At 32.7% G+C, this 19,241-nt stretch overlaps 1 protein-coding gene across 2 annotated transcripts in view; it reads right to left on the bottom strand.

Moving 5' to 3' along the window:
• Tmem63 (transmembrane protein 63) overlaps nucleotides 1-19,241 on the bottom strand; it is a 170,835-nt gene that overhangs the window by 45,685 nt on the left and 105,909 nt on the right. For both annotated transcript variants that reach the window (XM_085809371.1, XM_085809370.1), the window contains exons 12-16: nucleotides 13,645-13,778; nucleotides 5,650-5,775; nucleotides 5,389-5,545; nucleotides 4,920-5,026; nucleotides 4,752-4,838 (exon numbers count right to left, since the gene is read on the bottom strand). In XM_085809371.1, the coding sequence (XP_085665497.1) occupies nucleotides 4,752-4,838; nucleotides 4,920-5,026; nucleotides 5,389-5,545; nucleotides 5,650-5,775; nucleotides 13,645-13,778 (611 nt within the window). The remainder of the gene's footprint in view (nucleotides 1-4,751; nucleotides 4,839-4,919; nucleotides 5,027-5,388; nucleotides 5,546-5,649; nucleotides 5,776-13,644; nucleotides 13,779-19,241) is intronic.

Genomic DNA, 19,241 nt, shown 5'->3' with positions numbered 1-19,241 from the left:
GAAAATGAAAGAAAGACTGCTGAGAATGAAAAAATTTGAACTGGCAATTTAATGGGAATTCTTGACACAGCAATTATAGGCAATTACATTATTTGAACAATGGAATATTGTAACAACTGAACAAGAAATTATGTAGATCTATAAAATTAAAGAAAAAGTATTATCACAAAAAACAAAACAATTTAGACAACTTATTGAAAGAAATGTTTAATAAAGCAAACAAATATTAGGCATTTTTTTTTCAAATTTTGACTCCATCGAAACAAAAACATTCTTCATTATTTCAAAAACAAGCATTTTGCATTTTTAATTTTATAATTTCTGTATGTCATCCATCTTATCAGATTTAAACTGATGATCTAAAATCTGGAAAATTTCAAAATCCAAAATCAACAAAGGCTGGATTTCAGATTTTGTAAAGTATTTCTGAAATTTTAAAATCGATGCTGAAATTCTTTGGATAAGGCAACTAAATAATTGCATCTTATTATGTAGTTTTCTGCAGAAATGATTTTTGTTTGCAAGAACATAAATAACATCGATTTCAGACTGTGAAATTCTCATAAATTTTCCAGGCTGCATGTTCAGTATGGATATCACATGACTAAAGAACAGTTGTTATGTGATCACTTGCAAGAAGATGGAGCAACAGCTTATACTGCAGATGCCTTGAACAGAATTTTGCAGCTCTTCCCCAAATCAAATATCATGAGTAAAGAACAGTCGCCACCTTCATTCTTTGAGCTGTCATCATACAAATTCTCACAGGAAGCACTTAAGGATTCAGTGCTTTTTAATAATCCTCAAGACATAATGAACTTAGTATTAACATAACTGCAATTGCAAACATTAACTCAGCATCCAATTCAGAATATGTTCCAAAATACATTAGAAAGAACTGATTTGTGCCCACGGGCAGAGTACGACTACTTACAACAACTCCTAAGTAAAACCACACAAATGTGTGCCATAATGTGGTATGTTACATGCATGCTACTTAAAAGCAGAGTAGAAATTCAATCTATAATTTGGATACTCTGTATAATTCATCAAGTTTATTTGATAGGAACTCATAAATCATAAAGAAACCTCAATCTACTTGACTCAAAATAACGAACTTAAAAAAGTAAGTCTTCAGTGACTATCTGCTTGTCCAACTATCTGCTTGACTATCTGCTTGTCCTTGGTAAGCCCATGTGATATGCAATCAAGATTATTAGGCACTATTTAAAAAAGATTACCATATAATGAATCATTTAAAGATTATATGACAATAATACTTCTCATCAAAACTTCAAAGGAAAGAAAATTTAAATACTTTAAACATCCAACAATTTTTAACATGAGGAAAATGAAAAGTTATATTTTGTAAGCATTTTTTAATTCTGAAAAACTGACAAAACTTTAAATACTTGTTTTCCATGCACAAAATGCATAAAGATGAAACATCAGAGAACAGCAGGGGATGGCAATTAGTATACACACTTTTTTGTGAAAAGAAACATTACAATAAAATTCCTTGCTAACTGGTTTTCCATAGCTGCTATCTAGACAATTATTTTAACTGCTTGAAATATGTCAACAGTGATTATGCGTGCACAAAAGGTCTGAGCAAATAAGAGAATGGCACTTTTAACAGCCATATGAGTTATTAGGTCATACATAGAAACCAGAAAAACTGCCTGTATGGTCAAAATCGCTTTTGTGACAGCTATGCAGGGCACAGACCATGAGTTACTACTAGATGGTGTTAAATGCCTACAGAATGCATAGGAACATCTTAAAAAGAAGGCAGTACCATGCAATAGCACACCAAGAAATAAAAAATGAAACACTGTCTGATTTTTACTTTGCAAAGGAAAGAAACTTATAAATTCATTGTCAGAGGAGAATTCCATATGGCAGCATATGTGTGAGTTTTACATAAGAATGGATTGAGATGATGAAGACCTGCAACACTAAGTCATCCACTGGAAGACTAACATCAAGAATAAAACAACCCTGAATGAAATTTCAAAGAAGGCCAGGACCCATCATAGGATGACAAGTCACCAAAGAAAAAGATCTGCATCAATGCGGAGGATTCTCCATGTGCATGTTTAGCAATCATTGGCGACAACACTGTAACTGAGAAAAATGTAATAGGGGAAAACTGGTGTATCACAAACAAGAAAATGTATAACTATTGGTCATTAATGCTAGATCAACACACCATACCATTCATGATAAGGAACTGTGAAATGTGTGCAAGTTGTGTGTGAACAATAAACACAAAAAACAAATAATATGTTGATACTGTTAGAGCTTCTCCTTAGCATAAGGCTGATGATTAAGCATTTCTGACATCATCACTCAATATTTGAGGTAGCAATACTTCTGAATGGAACAAATGAGGTTCAGTTAGCACTGCATGAGTGGTTGATCACCCATCCAATTTTTCTCACATAATATCTATACATTTGACATACACTGGCATAAGTTAATTAAATTTGATGACGATTGTGCTGACCACAGATATAATTATTTTACTGCTTGAAATAAAAGCTTAGTAAACAAAAAAATTCCAATTTTTTTGTTGTAGAACACAACAACAGAGGAAGAAGCAAGGAAATAAATTCAAGGAGTTCACAATACAGTCAAAAGTCATTAATTCGGACACCCATAATCCGGAATGATCTATAATCCGCACCTCAAAGCTACAAACTTTCTGCCCATGCGTCGCATTGACGCACACGCATAGGCGTTTACGCATGCGCGTAAGACCTTTACGACTGTGAATATGCGTTTACGAATGCACGTTTAATGTATAACGGATGGTATAAGCTAAGCTAAAATTATCTAATTCAGTTAATGTTGCAGATTGCGTTGTTCTTTAATCTTCGAATTGGATCCGGCTTATTATTTTCTGCAGACTTTTAAGCAATTTTATAAAAGTAAGCTTGGACTTTCGATTATGTCAAATAGAATTTCTGATATATATTTACTAATATGTAAAGGATCGACAAAGCGAAAGTATGTTTCGAAGTCCATTAAACAAAAAGTGGAATTGCTGCAAAAAATGGATAAAGGCATATCCTTTGTTTTTCTAACCATTCCGAAATCTGTTTATCAATTTCACGCTGCTCTGTGGCGGGGGAGGGGGGGAACGCCGCGGCGCACAATGAATTGGAAGTTGATCTGTCAGCACTATCCTTATCTTCAGGGCGGATATTTTTATTTTATTTGGCTTATAATTCCTTACTAAATGTAGTATTTCATCTCGATGTACTCCTTTGACATGATTTAAATCAAATTCAATACAAACAATACTCTAGGGGCCTAGCATTGCTGTATGACAGAAACCATTGAACAGAATCTAAAAGTTCCTTCCTAACTCCTTAATACCATTTCTTATTCAAAAAAGCATTTCGTAAAAATCTCCTTTGTAAAAATACCGATTGATTGATTTTCAGGGATATATTCATGGTGATTAAGACCTCTGTAAACAAAAAATGCTTTCTTCATAACTTTAGTCTGAGTTCAACACTTGCGCTTTGGGGGGGGGGGAGACTGTCCTTTCCAATGTGAACTTTTTGTTTCTGGGTCATATTGTAGGCACTAGGTGTCATTTCCTGCTGTGATATACTTTAAGAACTTGTTGTCATGTCTCACAGTAGCTGGCAAATCTTCACAACAAGCTATTTTACTGTTCTTCATTCTACTGTTCTGTCAAAATCTGAGGCACAAATCTAGCACAAGCATGCCTCATTTTCAGATTTTCAACTGAAATTAACTTACAACTTTCTTTACTTATTCCAAGCATGTCTAAAAGTTACAGAGATGTTACATGTCTATCAGCTTTTACTAAAAAACGAATATTCTCCACATTTCCCTCACTCTTTAGAGTTGAAAAGGGCACCCTATCTTTAGCTCATCTTCAATGCTTTTATGCCCACATTTACAGCAGTTATACCATTTAAACACTTGTATTCATAAAAATGATGCACCATCATATACTGTTAAAATTGTCTGTACTATTTTGGTAGGAGATTTACCAAATTTGTAACAATACTGAATGCTATAATGTTATTCCATTTCAAAGCAAATTTTTTTATACAATGTCTTCTCAATATATGAAAATGGCTCTGGCATTGAGATATGCAGACAACAAAATAGCCAGTTTAAACTGGCTTTAACAACTGCTCAAATGCCATAAACATACACTTATTCTTTCACTTTTTATTTTATCAATTGGTCCATTAATAAGTACTTTATGAGTGCACCTTGTACCATTACTAAACTACATATTACTTTTCCAGTGAAAAAGCATATAATCACTTAACTGACTGCTTGACAAGTTGAAAGAAAATGGTTTAAAGTAAATTCAAATTTATGTGTCTGAAGAGACACATTAAAAATAAATGCTGTTTCTAACCACCTCTTCATTATTCCTACATGCTATATTTCAACATTGTTTCATTGAATATATTTTGTTTCATTGAATATATTTAAATAGATTACCAAAGCAGTCATAAACTAAATTAATGTGGTTTCCATGTGACTATAATTCAGAAAAGAACTTTAAAAAATAAATTCATTTAAGAATACCATCAAATTTTCACATGAATTTCACTTCAAATAGGATATAAAAATATAATTCAAGAATCATTAACTTTTACTACTGGACATGGCAAAACATTAAATTTCATTACATTAATTAGAATTTATAACATTTAGGTAATTTTTATAAAAAAAAGATTTACTTTTCATACCTGGTCAACTGAAGCAGGGGTAAGATGACAACCATAAAAAGTAAGAAAATGAAAGTTCTTAACATTTTTGAATGATTACGAGATGACCTAAAATAAAAATTAATGTTAACAACTATTGATATATAATTAATATACCAAATCAAAGCAATATGCATGTGAAAAGAATACCTTGTCCAATGTGGCATGAATCTATCAGAGTATGAAACAATGACAGGCAATAAAGATGAAAACAGCAATAACATCAGGGTTGAGAAGAAATCTTTAAGCACAGGTGTCTAAAATATACCATAAATATTAAACAGATACAATTTAATATTATACACTAAAACAACAAAAAGTGAGCTCAAGCTATGAAGGTTTATTTATATTAACACAGCAATTAAATTTCCATGCACATTACAAAGAAAATCATAAAATCTCTTTCTGAAAATACTAAATATATTTCAACTCAAGCAGAAAATTCTAAATAAAACTAAACAGAAGTTATAGATTAAACATTTCTGCCAATTTATCCGACAGGCACATATACATATTTGTATATAAGATTTTGTTTTGCGTATATATATACACACACACATGCATTAAATTCGTAACAAAAAAATTGTATACAACATGCGGTAAAAATTCTATTACGAACCTCTCTAACAATTTTCTTCACAGCAGGAGTGTAGAGGACGTCTAAGTAACTTAATACAATTGTAGGTGTTGTTAAGAAGAAGAATAAAATAAACAAAGCAAAATTAGTAGTAAAAGCTCTGCTATACCAAAGACTTTTACTGACACTCAGATTTTCCCTAAAATAAGAGGAAAATAATTAGCACTGCAGCTGTCTAAAAACAATATGTAGTATAACCAAATTACAAACTATAAATGTTGCATTAATTATTGAAAAAGGTACCAAAATATATCTTCAGGTGGAGGTGCAAAATCAACATTCCAATTGTACGGATTTAACTGACGAGCATAACTTGAAGATGGTGGGCTGGTAGAACACTGACAACGCTTTTGGTGATCTTTATACACTCTAAAAACAGATATAAATAAAATTTCAAACTTATCCAACTTATTTATACTTGAGTTAAAATAACACGCTGAATAACGATTATTGGTGAGGTTAAAGCAGCAAGAATCAGTATAATCAGCATAATAACAAGAATAACCAGCATTCATAAATTTGCATGACTAGTTTTTACTATGGAGGTTCAGATGTATTCAACATTCTATTTGAAGCAAATTTATGCAGTGAGTAATGCATAATTCACTTCACAAATTAACTAAATATTAAGTTTTACTTGCATAATATTTCCAGCAAAACATTATACTAATACACTGCTCAACATTGAAAATGCAACACCAAGAAAAAGTGGTCAGAAATTTATGCAAATTTTAGAGTAGACGCTTGTCACTGAGTTATGCGAAGGATGTAAAATGCGCAGCTCTCTGACGCACGTGAAGTAAGATATAAGGGAAGGAATGTGCAGAATGGGCAATATTCATGTCGTTATTTCTGCCAGACGAATTATCGAAGAAAGTTGGTTTTTGTCCCAGAGGATACGTGTTATAGGAGAGAATGCCGGGCCGCCATCAATGAAGGCACTTCCAGCAGATAAGACGATTTTATGAGGGGTGATCGGACTGAGAAGGGGGTTTGGTCCTTACGTCAAATCACAGCTGATACCTACATGGATGTGAGCACGGTGGATCCGCTATGGCGAACATGGTTGGAACAAGGAAATGTGGGAAGAAGGAGGGGTGCAGGTGCAGCCAGAGCGACGTCAGCACGCGTTGATCGACCCATCCGCAGACAAGCTGTGGCGGTCCCAAAGTCACTTGTACCGTGATTCTGCAGCATGTGCAAGATACCCTGGATGGTTCCGTGTCGACCAGAACCATTTCCCGTCGATTGGTTGAATGTGGCCTGCACTCACGGCGTCCATTAAGAAGACTGCCATTGACCCCACAGCATAGATGCCAACGTTTGGAATGGTGCCAGACTGGAGCGATGTAGATGACAGAATGGCGAAACGTCATGTTCTCAGATGAGTCACGCTTCTGTTTGTCCAGTGACAGTCGTCGTATATGTGTGTGGCGTCGACGTGGAGATAGATCTAATCCGGCAGTAACTGTGGAATGCCCCACTGCACAAGAACGTGACATAATGGTTTGAGGCGCTATTGTGTACGATTCCAGGTCACCTCTAGTTCAATTCAGGCAACTATGATGATCCAACGATACTTGAATAATGTACTGCAGCAGGTGGCAATTCCCTACCTTCAGGGGCTGCCTAATGCAATTTTTCAGCAGGATAATGCCCGACCACACAGTGCTCGCATCTGCCAACATGATCTGCAAGGTATACAGATGCTGCCCTGGCCACCGTATTCTCCTGACCTGTCACCAATCAAACACGTGTGGGATGAGATTGGACGCCGTTTGCAGACTCTGCCCCTGCCTCGTTCAGAAGACGAACTGTGGCAAATGGTTAAAAGGGAATGGAGAGATATCCCTCAGGACACCATCCACACTCTGATTGACTTTTATGCCTAGATGTGTTTCTTCGTGCATCGCTGTCCGTGATGGTCCTACATCCTACTGAGCCGACGCCGTTCTCGCTCTGTATTCTGACTCATTTTGAAATAAAGATCACTCATTGCTGCTTGCTGTCTCTGTCTTTTTTCCAAAGTTCATCACTCTCTGACCACTCCTTCTTGGTGTTGCATTTTCAATGTCGAGCAGTGTATTTTACTGTTAAAAACATTATTCATGAATGCACAAAGTAATCACAGTAGATTTATGTTTTAAATCAAAATTTTGTTTCAAATGCAGACAATGCAAAAGAAATGCCTCAGCATCAACTACTTGAATTCTTTTCATACAATTTGTATAAAAAACTTTTTACAGGGTTCGCAGCCACATTTTAGTTAAAAAACTAAGCACCTAAAAGTACTTTTCAAGCACATTTTATGAAATAAATAAGCACTTGTTTAATTTTATTACACACAACTGCATAACCTTAAAAGAAAAATTAGACTTGTAATTTAAAATATGAGAAATGCAATATTTATTAAGAGATGATGAACATTACCTCAACCATGGAAAACAATTACCTTTTTTTTTTAATTTTAAATAACAGTTCAATTTACAGAACTAGTTTACATTGAGAAGGGGAAAAAAAAAACTATGCAGAACTAAACTATATTACAAGATTTATTGATGCAATTTCAGTTCAAAATACAGAAAATAAATAATAAGCCATATTTATTGTATTAGCTTGGCACCTAATAATAAATACAATTTATTTTTTCACTCATATTAATATTTAATAATTTAACTTAAATCAAAATACTGAACATTTTCTAAATTTTCCTTGTATAACAGTTTTCCCTTAACAGATATTGCAAGCAAAGTAATTTAAGTAAAAAAAAAGAGGAACATTTCTGAAATCAGAAGATGGGAAATTGCTTCATGCAGTCATCCTTTAACAATAAAAGCTTAACTAACCCACATACTCGGAAATTGCTGAATATTCCGGATAGTCAAACGTAACTGGAAAATGAGGAGAGGGGTGTGTGGGGGGGGGGGTAGATTGTAGACGTCCTTTGATTTTCCTTTTGACATTTCCATAGGTGGTTCATATAAAAATAGACCAACGCAACTGAAAAATATTCTGCTTAGCAAGCACAGTAAAACTCTTTTAAGTGTTCATAAACAAATCTCAGAATGAGCATCAAAATTAATTATTTCTGCAAAATATCACAAACATTGTTGCGCAATATGTGCATCGTAATTCTTCCATGCGTGATATTATGCAATCGGAATCAACAGCTGCCGGTATTTGAATAAAGAACTAAATAAAGGAAAAGAAACAGACTTACTTATCTGGAGTGTTTTTGATTCTAATTTTGAGCAGACTGTGTTAAATTTCTGCAATAGAATCATTTTTTGCTTGGGTTAGTAGACCGCAAAACTTTTAGTCCTATTCAAACCAGATTGGAAAGTGACCAAAAATAAAGTCCGTTGCTTGTTTTGCAGCGAACTATAATGGTTTCAATATCCAAGATTTTGCAGAGAAAGAGGAGAAACTCTCAACTGTATAATGTATTGGCAAAAAAAATGAAATTATTTTGACTATTAGATCACTTTCCTTTTATTTAAGCCATTAAGAATATTATTCCTTAGTAAGCTAATCTCTGTTAAAACACATTTGCACATTTTTGGAAGTTTATCTATACTTCATCAGTTAATGCAAATATATTAATATAAATATTCATACATATGCTCATAATAAATGTGAATATGAACTGACCACGTGAAACAAGAATGCAAATTATTAAAATCTTGCAAGAAATTCAAACGTGTGTAGTATTTGGGTGGGAGGAAAAGAATACTGAATGTACCGGAATTTTCTACCGCTTTCACAACTCTTTGACCAATAGAATGACGTGCACCCGTCTGTACTCTCGTGTTCACCAAAGGTTATGTTCATGCAGATAAAGGGGGAAAATCTATTTCTGAGAGTATGATTCACCATCTGACATTCCATATAAGGAAGAAAAATTGTTTATTTAGTTTTGTCTTTCGTATAGGGAAAAAAATGCATACTCATTAAAAAGAAAGCACTAAAAGCAAAAAGTAAGCACTAAAAACAAAAAAATAAGGGCTTTAAAGAAAAAGTACGCACCTATAAGGGCCTTTATATTTTATTTTCAAATATAAGGACTTAAAGCACTTGTAAGGACTGCTAAGAACACTATTTTATTTTTAGCAATAATGTTTTATACAGAGGAAAAATTCACCTACTAATGAGAATACAATATTCACTGGACAAAAATATGTAACCAAAATATAGTAAAAACAATAAAACAATCAATAACAGAGAACCTCTTGATCTTAAAGTTCTGCTCTTACCTTCATGTACTTCTCGTATACGACTACCCAAAACATCCAGTAATCATTCGCAATATTCCCATTTATATTTGACTTTTAAACTCACTTTTTGGGTCAGCGAAATTGCCATTTTTTGCTACATATTCAACCGTATGATAGAATATAAGTTTACACTGTGTTTGGTATTTTTTAAGAATCAGGATGGCTCTGTAAAATGACAGCTGAATAGCAAATTTGTTGTCTGACGAGATAACATTTTCAAAGTTCATGTCTAAGGATACCATCATCAGAAGTACAATCAAATACTGAAAATCCGCCGACCTGAAGAAAGAATACTTAATAACGATGTCATAATTACCGAATAACAATGAGTCAAAACGGAAATACCAAATTACTGACATAAAAAAGTTAAAAAAATAAGATAAAATAAATAAGATAAGCTTTGTTCCTCTCTAATCTGCATCGAGGTAAAAAAGAAGACGATTCACTCAACTCTTTGTTCAAGTTCACGATTCACACCCTGTTGGTGTATTTTCTAAGCTTTGTTATTTCATTTCATGAGATTGTTTAATGCCGCCTGTTTTTAATCCGGATATTTTGTGGATAAATTAAGACTATTTTAAATTTCAGCCCTTTTTAATACAATGACAGATAAGAAATGCACTCATGATTTTACTGCTTGAAACGTTGAAAAACATAAACACGTTGCATTGAGGGTAACGCAAAAAGTGCAAATTCTGCAAATGATGGAAGCAGGTGCTACTCCTCGATTTATAGCAGAATAGTATGAAATTGCAACAGGATTGTGTATGATATACGGAAAAATAAAGAAAAGCTGTTGAAATTTTACAGAACAGTGATTCTAACACCAGAATCCGAAACCGGAAATCTTTGCATGAGGTGAAATCGGCAAACCTCGATGCTGTATACATAATACAATGAATAATATAATCAATTTATATATGTAATAATAATTTAATGCATATAATAAATTATTGCAATAATTTATATAATAATTTAACTAAATGTATCTAATATGTCTTATTCATTTTGCACTTTTAGTCCGAATATTATGCTTTATCTCTGTCCTGAAATCCACACACCCTCTGGTCCCAAGCTTTGTGGATTTCTGGAATTCTACTGTATTAGGTTGAAGAGTCAAATAAGCTCTAAAATACATCTGGCATAGAGCAAAAGAAAAAAGGAGCTGGGGTCATATCTTTAAAGGCAAAGATGGTACCATGCTGCACCCTTAAGACTTGCATTATCCCACTGATTTTCCTTTCCTCTTTTCGACGAGAAATTTCGTTGACAATGTATGGCCTTAGAACACTGTAGTCAGACATGGCGTATTCTGCCAAACACAAAACATTGAATACTTTGAACTGTTGCATATAGGGTACTACAAGTACCAATTCTGTGCAAGAACAGCTTTGCACTCTGAATAAATGACCGTATAGTGTGGTCTTACTGCTGACTTCATTCTTGATGTTGTTTTTGAAGAAAGTATGCCCAAAGGTTCTAAAAGGTGCATCATCATGGGTGCCTGTCACTGCAAGCTTTTGACGCAGCTAATCATTCGAACATCACAAGAAAAATCTCTAGAAAGTACTGTCTTCAAAACAGAACAACACACAATACTGGCCGACAAGTGAAGAAATTGCCTTAGAGATGATTGGGTAATTATGAGAAGTTTCCTGAATTCCTGGCCTACTCATTTTTTGGACTTGAGTCCCTGTATACAGAGGATGGGCACCAAAAGAGGGCATCACCTTTGAGAACAGAACTTCCATGCTTCTGAAACTACCTCTGGACTGTACCCTCAGAAACAGCACTCTGTTCCTGTATAGCACATATTTTATGAGCAGTCTAACCAGCAATATCGCCTGTTAGAAAATAAAAAAACCTTATTATGATGAAAATGAACTTTTCAATTCTGCATTCTTAGCACAGCACTGAAACAATTATGCCTTAAAATATGCTAAAATTATGCAAAAGACCATATTTAAATGTCCGCTTTGATAAAGGTCATTCCATGTTGAGAAATCATGAGAAGGAAATGCACACCAGTTTGAAATAACGCGTGACTTTCCAGATGATGCAATACATCTAATTTTTTTTTAAATGTTTGTTGAACTGCCCCGAGCTGTTACAGAATGAAAATTAGTTAACCTGCAATAAGTTAACAAGCAAGATGAAAAGAGGTTCTGTTAATCATTTTATATTCAGAGAATGAAAAGCAATTACAATTTTTTTTTTCTATATGCAAGGAAATCCAAGATTTAAGTCTATTTAAAAAACAGCAAAATTCACTAGCCTTTGATGCATTTTAATCTATTTGAGGAAAAAATTTTTTTATATTCATATGCTTGTAAAATATAGTATTTTATCTTCCTGAAACAAGCTTCTTTGAAGTCAATATTTACTGCATTTAGATCTGTGCTGCAGAGTATGCAAAGTTTAAAAATATTTCCTCCTTTGTTTGAAAACATCACCCATAAACTACATAACACTGAAGCATCAAGAAGCACTTTTAATAACACCAGAAATGTTTTTACAATCGAAAGTTACACATCTTCTACTTCTTCATAATCTGAATATGAAACAATGTTAAAAATGTAACACAATTCCAGCAATCCAATGCTCTGCACATTAAATCAACCATAAATAACCGATTGTCACGAAAATGTAATTTATATCACACATGTACACTGCACAAAAAAGGGACAGTTCTATATCTCACATTCTACTGGGCCGATTGACAAAATTAAAATTGTGTTTTTCATGTCTCGAAAGCGCGACATAAGATATATATTAGATTTATATATAGCACTGTTCTAGCATAGGTATTTTGACACAAAATTGGACATTTCCTGAAATGGCATATACATTTTTTTCCCGTATTTCGATTCTACGACTCAAATTATGCCTAGATATTAAATTTTGTAAAATTTGGTGTGAACTTTACGGAGAAATTCAAAAATGTATCTTGGAGTGATTTTTTTCTGTTTGCACCAAGAATATTTCACTTGGCGCACTTCTTAACATATGGCAACCAATTTTCCTTTCCCTTCTATTATGCCAGAGAGGAAAAAAAGGCACCTCATTCTTATCTTGTTACATTGTGCATAAACAGAAAAAAGTTACATCATTCTTACTTTCAAATAATTTTAGCAAAGCGTCTAAACCACATTTGATGTTTTATCGCTTTCAACAAATATACCAAATTTAAAACGTGCTAATATATAAATTCGTGTATATCTTCGGAAATTTTGAATAAAAAACTGTAATTTTTTGCAGGTATGCTTAGAAATACGTCTACTTTAAGATAATGGTAAAAATTTTATAGATTATAATTCAAAATTTTTAAACAATTTATACAAATTGTTTAAAAATACAAATTTTAAAAATATGTCATAAAAAATCAGTGAATTTTATTTGGAATGAATCTGAATTTCGGAATGTGAAAAGAAGAATCAAATAAGTTTAATAAAAAAAAGACAGATTAATATATATATACCAAACTCAATTAACATTGAGGAGCTAAAATTTTTTAAGCTAATTTTTTGAAAACTCCTAGTGCGATTTTTACAAAACTTGGTAGTTTGGTATAATTTGAGTCGTAGAATTGAAATATGGAAAAAAAAATTGTTATTTCAGAAAAAGTCCGATTTTGGGTCAAAATGCCTATATTAGAGGAATGCTATATATAAATGTAATATATATCTTAAGTTGTGCTTTTGAGACATAAAAAACGCAAGTTGAGACATAAAAAATGCAAGCCCAGTAGAACGGGAGATATAGAACTGTCACTTTTTTTGGGGGGGGTGTATGTGTGTGCAGTGTATCTGTAACCAACAACAACATTTATACAAATAGATATATATTGATGCAAAAACAAATATCTCAGCAATTTTAACTTAATAAAAGAATGCCAAAAGAAAACAGCTACAACATACAAATTTAAACAATGGCTTAAATAACATAATTTAATTTTTGCAAATACCTTTCAGCCATTTCTTCAGTTTTTAATGTAACAAATGCAATTCCAACTGGTTTTAATAAAGAAACAGATCTCTGTCTATCAACTGCAGTGGCTAAGGCATGCTCCTCTTCAGCATAATAATCTAAAGCATCAACCTAAATAAAAACCATATTTTACTATACAGCAATAATAATAAAAAAATGCTTAAATTAATTTTAAGAATTATCAATTCCTGAAAACAGGTTAATGTATTTCCAGTTTAAAAAAAAAATTAACTGTCAAACTGAATGATTAATTGATTTGCTATTTTAAATATTAAATGCAACACACTAATGAAGAAAAAAATGCAGTCACATTGCTAGAAAAAATACTTAGCAGAAAGTCAAAATTTCCTTTTCTCTTATGTTTTAAGTATGTACACTGCACCAAAAAGAAAGGGGCGACAGTTCTCCCGCTACTGGGCTGATTGACGTAATTCAAATTGCATTTTTCATGCCTCGAAAGCGCGACTTAGAATATATATATTAAATTTATATATAGTGTCATTCTAACATAAATATTTTGACACAAAATCGGACTTTTTCTGAAATGACATGCCAAATCTTTTCCATATTTCAATTCTACGACTCAAATTATGCCTACATATTAAATTTTGTACAATTCGGTGCGAAATTTATGGAAAAATTCAAAAAACATTTTTGCGCATTTTTTCCCATTTCAGATTTTGCAAAGAATAACTTTCTTGGCGAACTTCTTAATTTATTAATTCAGAAGTCAAACAACAAAAATCAGCGTTATATTTACAAAACTTTCACAGGACTAGTTTCGATGGTTTTACCGAACCACCATCCTCAGCTGCAAAACCGCAAATGAACATGATAGGAAATAATGATTAGATAGGATAAGTCCTGTGAAAGTTTTGTAAATATAACGCCGATTTTTGTTGTTTGACTTCTGAATTAGTATTTATTCGGTGTGTTATTGTGTCTTAATTTATAAAAACCCATTTTCCTTTTCTTTTTTTCATTATAACTGAGTGGGAAAAAAGTCATCCTTCATACTTTCAAATAAGTTTAACAAAGTACATATTATCGTTTGGCGTTATTATCATCCAAAAAAAAAAAAAATGCTAAATTTCAAAACGCTCCAATATGTAAATTCATGTATATCTTAGAAAATTTTTAATAAAAAAATTCTAACTTTTTCGCAGGTGTGCCTAGAAATACATCTACTTTAAGATGATGTTAAAAATTTTATAGGTTATAATAAAAAAAATTTCGAAAAATTTATAAAAAATAAGAATTTTAATAATTAAAAATGTGAGAATTATATTTGGATTAAGCCTAAATTTCGAATTCTGGAAGAATAAATCAAGCAAGTTTAAAAAAAAAGAGATATTAATAAATATATATCAGATTCAATTAACATTGAGGAGCTAAAAATTTTACAGCTAATTTTTAAAAACTACTCCTGCGATTTTTACAAAACTTGGCAGTTTGGCATAATTTGAGTCACAGAACCGAAATATGGAAAAAAATTGGCATATCATTTCAGAAAAAGTCCAATTTTGTGTCAAAATACCTGTATTAATACAAAGCTATATAAAAATCTACTATGGTAAAAAGTCGTTAATCCGGACTCGTCGGGACTTCGGCGATTCCGGATTATCGATTTGTAAGGATTATAGATCATCAGTTTAAATCTGGTAAGATGGCATGCAGAAATTATAAAATTAAAAATATGAAACCGTAATTTATGAAATAAAGAACAATTATGATCTAAAGGTATCAATATTTACAAAAAAAAAAAAAAGCTTAATATTTATTTGTTTACTTTATTAAACATTTCTTTCAATGCAAGTTGTTTAAGTTGCTTCGTTTTTTATGTGATAGTACTTTCTCTTTAATTCTATAAACAGACATAATTTCTTGTTCAGTTACAAAGTTCCGCTGTTCAAGTCCTATAATTGCTGTGTCGAGAATACCGACTAATTTATCAATCGAAATTTTTTCGTTTTAAATAACCTCTGTGTCACTTTCTTTGCTATCGGAAGTGAATTATAATGATGAGGAATTTGATTTAAATCATATCAAAGACGGAGTACATCGAGATGAAATACTACACTTAGTAAGGAATTATAAGCCAAATAAAATAAAAACATCTGCCCTGAAGATAAGGATAGTACTGACAGATCAACTTCCAGTTCATTGCGCGCCGTGACGTTCTCCCCCCCCCACACACACGCAGAGCAGCGTTAAATTGATAAACAGATTTCAGAATGGTTAGATAAACAAAGGGTATGCCTTTATCCATTTTTTGCAGCAATTCCACTTTTTGTTTAATGGACTTCAAAACATACTTTTGCTAAACGCCTATGCGCGTGAGTCAACGCGACACATGCACAGAAAGTTTGTAGCTTTGAGGTCCGGATTATAGATCATTCCGGATTATGGGTGTCCGTATTAACGACTTTTGACTGTACATATTTTAAGTCATGCTTTCGAGACACAAAAAATGCAATTTGAATTTCATCAATCAGCCCAGTAGAATAGGAGATATAGAATTGTCTTTTTTTTTTTCCACAGTGTGCAAGTTAGCAATGAATAGTATAAATACACTGAGAAATCTGCTATGCTTTACAAGAGAAAAATGCACATAATGAACAAAGCGCAAAGCAAATAGTTTTCAGACATGGTATCTGATAAAGTCAAAAATATGTGTATGCATTAAATGAGTGTATGTATAAGCTGTTGTACTAATTCTGGAGATGAGCCACTAGAAGATACCTACATGCAGTTCAGATTTAAACAGTGAATGATACCACTTTATGGAATACATCTGCAATCAATCCACCGGTAACTTTCCAGAAATGGTATTTTGCATATGCATGCATCTGATACAACAGATCATAATTACCACATGCATTATGAAAAATCCAAAAATCTGTACAAAACACAAAAATTGTATGAAGACAAAAGCCAGGTCTTGCCTAACAATCTACTTCTTCAGCGACATGAACATCAGCCATTATATAACTGCATTAAAGTTAAATAATTTCTACATTATTCATAATAACCACATAGCTGTTATAATCCATCTCTAAGATATATACCCGCCAGCAATACACCTGAAGATTTTTCTCACAGCATTCTGAACAGTAACATATGATCTAATTTGAACTCCTTGATTAAAGCAAAATTTCTACTGCAGTTGTACTGTCCACGATGTTACCTAAAGTACACAAAATGCATACAACAAAGCGGCCATATCTAACAACCAGAGACGTCTCTCCTGCTCAGGAACAATGCAGAATTGCATCATTTTGTGATTGCTAGAAAATGTATTGTCAGCACTCTCTGTGGCTAATTTGAGGCAATTTCTTAGGAAAGGTATCAATGATTTTATTGCACTATTGTTAATTCGTTCTGGACGAGTATTGCTGCGATATCACACCGAAGCGCGATGTTTCTGGCTCGGTAAATTTATTGCATAACCGCACAAAATGTAGATAAGCTTTCCGCATAAATAGGAGGTTCAAAATGGTAAGAGGGAGGTGACCATACGTCACAAGGCAAGCGAGAGCAAGCAAACAATAAACAATGGAGCGGCTTCACAGCGTGGGGTAAATCATAACAGAAATTATATAAAATAAAGAAGTTCAAAATAAGGTACATACAATATAAGTAGTGCATATATACAGATAAACATGAGATACTACATCTAAAAATAAAACGTGAAATTTACACAGTTTACAAAAAAATATACAAAATACAAAGAAATAAGCTAGGTGGGAAAGTTAGAATCATCGGTGAGGAAAGCCGTGTATGAACATAAAGTGTTATCCTCTTCTGGAACTTCGTAGCTAAAAAAACTTGTAAGTTATTCAAATGATAACAATTAATTGCACTGTCAAAGAAGTTTGCATTCATCTTATGCAGAAATTCCTCAACACTTTCTAACTTTATGTAAGATGTCATTCCTTACATAAAAATGGGCGTTGCTAATGGTACGAAGGAATTTATTATGCGAAGAAATTGTACTATGGCAGTACAGTATTAAATTTAGTCCAGCTTACAAAAATTATTACTGTCCAATCAAACCTTTAACTTTATTATCACAAAAAGTGCAGAACTTTTGGAGGCCTAGAATTCAAAATAACCAGATTTTGAATAATGGGCTATCAAAATAAAACATTCTAACTGCATAAGGAGAAAAAAACATATCTAACTAGATAACATACTTCTAGGTATTTAAGTTCACTGCTTATGATTTTCTACACACTGCAATATTGTAGCTATAGGAATAGTTCTCATGCGGCCTCTTATAAGTACTTTATATATAAACATGGCATGCACTTTTTTCTGAAGGTTTATTTAGAAATGGCTTGTTTTGCATCTGCATTAACATTTCACAGAAATTAGGTTTAGTTGCACTGTAACGTGATCTTACAACATGTAATGCATGACAACAGTCTACCTGTGAAATTATGTGGAATCCTGGAAATAATTAGCAACACTTGAAAGATGCCACTACTTAACTACATACTGGAGACTATGTTATTGCATGGGCAAAAATAAACTTTTGTATAATTACGTCTTTTTTGCTCATCCAAACACAATAATCCTTTCTGCAAAACACTCTAGCTGTCAATCAATCTTTTTTCACAGAGTAAATATACATACGGAACAGCCCCCTGGTCTCATCATTTTCTCACAATTTTAACATATGATTAAAAGCTATTCTAAGGATAATTTTAATGTTGTGATGCCTGCACCGCTGATGTTTGAAGTAACATCTTTAAATGATAAAAGGTAATTATTTCCTGTCTTGTGAGCTTATATGCCAATTTTATTAGGATGGTCTTTATGATAATAATTATCACAATGTATATTTTATTTATTTCCAGCAAGATTCAAATTGCATTTGTATTACAAATACAATAAACAACACATTAAAAAATGACAATCTTTGGGATGGACTTTCCCCCAATACCAATAAAATTTTGCATGCATGAATTAAAATTTTATTACTAGAATTGCTACATATTTGTTAACTGTATCTGGTTAATATTACAGACTGCAGTGTCTTGGCAACAGAGCACAGCCGCCAACACAATGTCCTAGATTGTTACAGTTGTTGTGTAATAAGAATTAAGATGCTATTAAAATACATGTGATTTTCTTAACAACTGTGTTTTAAAATTTTACCAAGAATGAAAATTCAGATGGCACAGTTGACAGGATTACTCATATTTTCTTAAATTAGTGTAGAACACATCAAAACTTTTGTTTGTCTCTTGTATACAGCTGTTAAACACAATTAAATACAGCAGCTCTAATTATCCCAAACTGATTTGACTTGCAGAGAAAATGGTTGGCATAGCAAAAAATTCTTCACAAAACAAGCATAAAGGTAGATGAAATAAACAAAGGTATTCTAGAATATAGAATTTACATAGCTTAAGAAATACAAATCAAGTCACACAACAATGTGCTCAAGGCTCAAGTGATTTGCACAGAATGTGCAAATGACACATAATGTACATCACTGATTGCATGTAACAAATGGCAGAGAAGCTGCAAAGCAATCATCTTCAATAAAGGATTTTGTGATTTCCC

Source organism: Stegodyphus dumicola, chromosome X2 (genome assembly GCF_044657685.1).
Source record: "Stegodyphus dumicola isolate Sdum_Otavi_A_Nest chromosome X2, ASM4465768v1".
NCBI classification, from domain to species: Eukaryota; Metazoa; Arthropoda; class Arachnida; order Araneae; family Eresidae; genus Stegodyphus; species Stegodyphus dumicola.
The sequence above is the reverse complement of the archived record's forward strand: the minus strand, read 5'-3'. Positions and strand labels throughout refer to the sequence as shown.